At 45.5% G+C, this 6,000-nt stretch overlaps 1 protein-coding gene across 1 annotated transcript in view; it reads left to right on the top strand.

Annotated features, from left to right (window-relative positions):
- Positions 1-205: 205 nt before the first annotated feature.
- LOC146780126 (histidine N-acetyltransferase-like) overlaps positions 206-6,000 on the top strand; it is a 43,527-nt gene continuing 37,732 nt past the window's right edge. Inside the window, exon 1 of the mRNA XM_085637850.1 lies at positions 206-506. Within this exon, the coding sequence (XP_085493976.1) occupies positions 315-506 (192 nt within the window). The 5' untranslated portion in view covers positions 206-314. The remainder of the gene's footprint in view (positions 507-6,000) is intronic.

Here is a 6,000-nt window from a genome sequence, read left to right as displayed (position 1 = left end):
ATGAAAAAAATATGGCCCAGTCCCAAAAAATGAGTGCTGCAACCTTTGACGCCAATTAAGCACTACACTTCAGTACATTCATGCACATTAATTGTTATAATGTCTGCCTTATCTTTTGTTGCTGTGTATTTTAGACTATCAATCCCAGAGCTTGTTAATCATTGCGATTTTTTATATCGAAGCTCTTTGGTCCAATGTAACTCTTTGCAAAGATTGTAACACAACCACAGACTGACGATTCAACTCTCTCATTCCAAACACCAATATCTTATTCCAGCTTTCATTTAAATGTTTGGTTAAAACAGGCAGGACTGATGGCTTGTCCAAAGCCACCTGGGATAGACCATCAGCTCGAATTCCATCTTGCAACTGCTGAGGACTTTGAGGGGGTTATGGCCATTTCTGGAGATGTTTATCGAGGAATGGACTACTTACCAGTGAAATACCACAGCTGGCTGAAGGAGACCAACCGGAGGACATTTGTAGCCAAACGCAAAGGGCAGGTGGTGAGTTACCCAAGGAGCTGGTCATTCAATCAACATCTCGCAATCCTTCCTCTGCCCATCGCCACATCAAAATCTGAGAACCACCTAGTCCAGGGTCAATGTGGCTGAATACTATCTACTCCTGGATTCTGAATTTCCTTTGCAGCGCTATTATATTTGTGTGACGTCTCGGACCTTAGATTTCTTTTCTCTCTACTGCTGCTGTACACAGACCTCATCCATTCTGTCACTGTATCCCCTCTGCTGCTCTGTCCCTGTATCCCCTCACATGCTCTTTCTCTGTATCCCCACTGCTGCTCTATCTCCGTATCCCCTCTGCCGCTTTTTCTCTATATCCTCTCTACCGCTCTGTCTCTGTATCACCTCTGCTGCTCTGTCTCTGTAACTCTTCTGCCGCTGTCTCTGTAGCTCCTCTGCTGCTCTGTCTCTTGTATCCCCTCTGCTGCTCTGTCTCTGTATGCGCTCACCTGCTCTGTTTCTGTATCCACTCTGCCCCTCTGTCTCTATACCTCCTCTGCCGCTCTGTCCCTGTTTCTCCTCTGCTGCTCTGTCTCTGTATGCGCTCACCTGCTCTGTTTCTGTATCCACTCTGCCCCTCTGTCTCTATACCTCCTCTGCCGCTCTGTCCCTGTTTCTCCTCTGCTGCTCTGTCTCTGTATCCCCTCTACTGCTCTGTCTCTGTATACTCTCACCTGCTCTGTCTCTGTATCTCCTCTACCTCTGTCTTTGTATCCCCTGACCGGTTCTGTCTCTGTATCTCCTCTGCTGCTCTGTCTCTGTATTCCCTCACCTGCTCTGTCTCTGTATCTCCTCTGCTGCTCTGACTTTGTATCTTCGCTGCCGCTCTGTCTCTGTATCCCTTCTGCTGCTCTGTCTCTATATCCCCTCACCTGCTCTGTCTCTGTATCTCCTCTGCAGCTCTGTCTCTGTATCCCCTCTGCTGCTCTGTCTCTGCATGCCCTCACCTGCTCTGTTTCTGTATGCCCTCACCTGATCTGTTTCTGTATCCCCTCACCTGCTCTGTCTCTGTATCCCCTCTGCCGCTCTGTGTCCCCTCTGTCACTTTTTCACCTCTGCCGCCCTGTCTCTTAATCTCCTGCCGCTCTCTCTCTGTATCCGCTCTGCCACTCTGTCGCTCTATCCTATCTGCCGCTCTGTCGCCATATCTCTTCTGCTGTCTCTGTATCCCCACACCTATACAGTGATCTCTTAAAAAAAAGATCAGACCACATGAATATCTCTGTTCCTCTCCACTCGCCTCCACTCTTTCTGTTTGCACACTACAAAACTCTTTGTTCAACTTGCTTTTGTGTGCAAGTGGTTTTGCTATTCAAACTTTGACAGCATTAAGATTTTGGGACTTCTTTTAAGTTTAGCAGATGTGGAACATCTGCCAAAGATCCGCAGATGGCCCTGTCCATGCTATTTAGAGTGGATAGGGCAATTAATGTTGCAGCAGCAGAAGAGTCACTCTTGTTACATCTACAGATCTCTCGCCTCATTGTCCTGAATATCCCGAAGATTATGCAGTAATGAGTATGTTGCATCTTTCATGGACATGAATTGTTGTGTAGCAGTTAGATTAAATGGCAGGAATAATGATGATGTATTCATTTAGTCCCAGGGAACCTTCCCAGCCTTTAATGTTTGCAAAGTCCATGCAAATTGCATAATAGAACGCAACTGATTTTGACCATGATATAGAACAGACATATCATCCTGTACAATATCCACAACAGATGAAACAATATTATCTAATATATAAATCCTGGAAGAAAGGGTATTAATGCTATTATCGATTACAGCTAGCACTTTTTCCAAATTAGCTTGATCAATAGCTCTTAATCTGGAAGCAGCCTCAATTTGAGATAATTTCCAAACTTCGTTGTAAATACCATACACCCATCTTTTGGATCTGCCACCCACAGGACCCCTAACAAAATCATTCAAATCCACTCTGTTATTTAATTTTGAGAGATGAAGTTTAACAGATGCTAAGGTGGAATGTTGCAGCCAATTCTGACACAATTTTCCGACTGAATAGGTAGTAACAGAATGAGAAGATGCAAATCTGGGGTCCACCCTAACCTGTGTATAGCCAGGATATAGACCCAGAAAATGATGTTGACAGGAATCTGAGCTCTTCTGCCATATCAACCATCCTTCAGAATCTAAGTTGGAAATGTTAAAGGACGTATTAGTAACAAAAGACTGCAACGCATCAATGGACAGATCTGGGTGATTATTCTATTTTGGATAAGCGCCCAGATCAGGATCAGAGGGTGAATTCATCTTTTTAGAAGTAGCCAATCCAGAGCAGGTGGTTTGAAAAATGGCAGAATTAAAAAAAGAACGTGGTTTGGGATAAGGCAAGCACGATGCAGAGCTTCCGTACCTTGTACCTGCTATGCTTTAGAACCCCAAACAGATTTAAGATCAATGGTATCTTTCCACAGCTCATAGCCCCCTATAGCCAAATCATCCATAAAGGATTTGGAATACAATAATTTAGTGTGGGTCAGTCTAACTTTGGAAGCTGACTCCGCAGCCATTTTAAAATAAAAGGCGTCAGGCTCAGATACACTGAAATCGGTAAAATATGTACATTTTCACACTAGAGTTTTAGAGCTGCCCTCAACGGGCGCAGGGCAATGTTCCCATTGAGTATAATTGACAACATTTCTAAATGTATTCGCTTTATGCAGGAAATGATTGCCATAGTGTTGGTAGCAAAACAACTCCCCATAATTAGCCGTGTTTAAATACAAATCTTCAGCATCCAAAACAGCATAATATTTCAAAACCCAAAAAAGAGCCTCTATGGCTTGGACGTCCCAATCATCAGAGCAGATGTTTTGTTTAACAACATCTCCCATAGAAACACCAAGTACATTGGGGACATTAATCACCTCTGTGGGACCATGAATTTGAAATTTAACAGCATCCCATACAATCCCAGCCAACACAGGCCAGGCAGTAATATTCACAAAAGCCTGGTCCCTTTTCATGATGTGCAATGAGGAGTGGGGGGCCAAAGTTCTATCTATTAATCTAATTGCAGATCTTTCGGTGAGATAGTGTCCATTTACTAGACGAAAAAATACCACCACAAATCCAATGGACATAAACAAAAAAATACTTATGAGCACCAGCCAAATATAAGTCCAAGGGGGAATTAAAAGGTGTCTTTTAAACCAAGCAGCAAAAATAGAAATTGTCGATGGGGGACTGGAAGTCATAGAGCTAGTGTCAAATGAAAAACGTGACTGGACAACTGCAGTTGATTGTAAACCAGGCAACGACACATCTGTGAGATAAGTATACTCAGTATCTTCAGTTGGACCACCAGCCGGTGGTGGCAATAAAGGATTAGTAACTGTTATGCATCTCAATGGCAATGTCAGGCATGGTGGTAGTCGCCGGAGCCAAAACAGAATTTCTCAGCATTGTAGGAAAAGAGACCGCTGGAGTCATACTAAGAAGAATCAGCCACTCGCTGTAGTTTGACATTGTCAATGAAGATGTACCTGTTCTCTTTGCGACCAGGAAGTGGAGGCAAAATGACTGTTCTTGTACCCTGCACACCAAGCACTTGTACTGTAGCACGATAAGAGGGGCCAAACTCCTTCTTGTTCTCCACCTTCTCACAGACCAGGTCACCAATAGGGGTGGGCGACAATTTCCGTTCCGCTCGCGGAAATTGCGAAATTCGAAATTTTCGCGTTCTGCGCAGAACGCGAAAATGTCGAAAATTCCGCGATCCGCGACGGAACGGAAATTGGCGCCTTGAGTCCTTTCCTGTCACACAAATTAAACCTCAACAGGAAGCACTTACAGATATAAATAAAGCAGGGGCCCGAGTTGAAGCTCAAATTCAGTAACGCATTAATCAGCACAAAACATTCGGGAGCTAGGTCGAGGCTGGGCAGGTGTGCTTTTCTCCCCATATCTACCGTAAAAAATTAGCTGTGATCTTTGATGGAGCTCTGTGCACCCATGACTTTCTCTAGCGCAATCCCCATGTAGCTCCTGACACCAGGAGGTTCTGCCTCCTCGTCTGCTGCTCTGATCGGTCTCTGGCCCTTTAAACAAGCGGCATGTGAACTGCATGGAAGTCCCGCCACACACACCAGCGGTGGGCAACGTCTTCCCGCCCTTTCCCCCACTATGATGGACAGCTGACTCGAGTGACCCCAGGGCCGTCGGCGCCGTGGCAACGTTACAGACACACATTGCCACTGTGACTGGAGACAACTTTTCTGGCCCTTTACGCAGCTGTACCCAACGAGGTAGCACTTACTGATTAGCCAATAGAAAGTACTCGAGTTGAGTAGAGGTATTGCACAAAACGGTGGCATCTTCTTGGGTAAATATGCAGGGCAGGATTCATTCTGGCACGATGCTCCTGTCACAAAAATAATTAAACCCCAACCGGAAGCACTAATCTCCGCGATCACGCGAAATATCGCGAGATCGCGGAGATTTTGTGCCGTTTCGCGATATTTTGCGAAAGGCACTTTCGCTAATTCCACCCACCCCTAGTCACCAACTCGATGTGGCCAGCTGACTACCGGAATCTGAAGTGCAGCATCAGTCGTGGAGGGCAAGTGTTCCTTTGCAAGACCGTCTCTGGTCTCTTGTAGATTCTGTAATACAGCACAGTGATCATCTACATCAAGGGTGCGGGTGACGCCGTCATGTCTAGACCATCAAGGTCCGGGAAAAACATCTTTATGCCAAAGAGCATTTTGTATGGGGTCCGCCCACCCAGAGACCCTCTAGGGAGATTATTAAGTGCACGTTGAACGCTATACAAATGGGCCAACCAGTTCCTGCCAGTACCTAAAACCCTAGCTGTCAAGGATTGCTTTAAGTCACAGTTCATTTGCTCCACAACACTATTGCCCTCAGGCCGGTATGGAGACAAAAATTTGACTTGGACCCCCAAAGATCTCATGGCTTCTTTGTACGCCTTAGCGGCGAACGCAGGACCTTGGTCAGAATGAAGGGTACTACATGCGAAAATTCCCACAAAGGCACGCAAATCCCTGATGACAGTTCGAGCATCAGCACTCCGTTGCGGCCATACCCAAAGAAAACGTGTGCATGAATCCACTGCAACTAAGATGTACTTATACGCAGTATCAGAGGAGAAAGGACCGCAGTGATCTAAATAAACACACCCAAGTGGTTTATTAGATATGTACAACTGTGTTTGTGGTGGGCGCGCAGCAGTCGAAGGTTTAATCTGCTGGCAGATGTCACAATTAAGAACGTAAGCACGAGCCTGTTTATACAATCTGCGCCACCAGTAACGTTGTTGCAAGAGAGTAACAGTCGCTGAAACGCCGGCATGCGCAGAAGCCATACCTTCGTGAGCCGCTGTTATCAAGGAAAGTCTGCAGTCCACGTTGCGAATCAATCTGTCACCAACGTCGTTAATTTTCACATAGGGAACTTTATCAGGACTTAAATGATAAGAGTATTTAGAAGG

This window comes from Triturus cristatus, chromosome 12, assembly GCF_964204655.1.
Source record: "Triturus cristatus chromosome 12, aTriCri1.1, whole genome shotgun sequence".
Lineage (NCBI taxonomy): Eukaryota > Metazoa > Chordata > Amphibia > Caudata > Salamandridae > Triturus > Triturus cristatus.
This window is presented reverse-complemented; position numbering and strand designations above follow the sequence as displayed.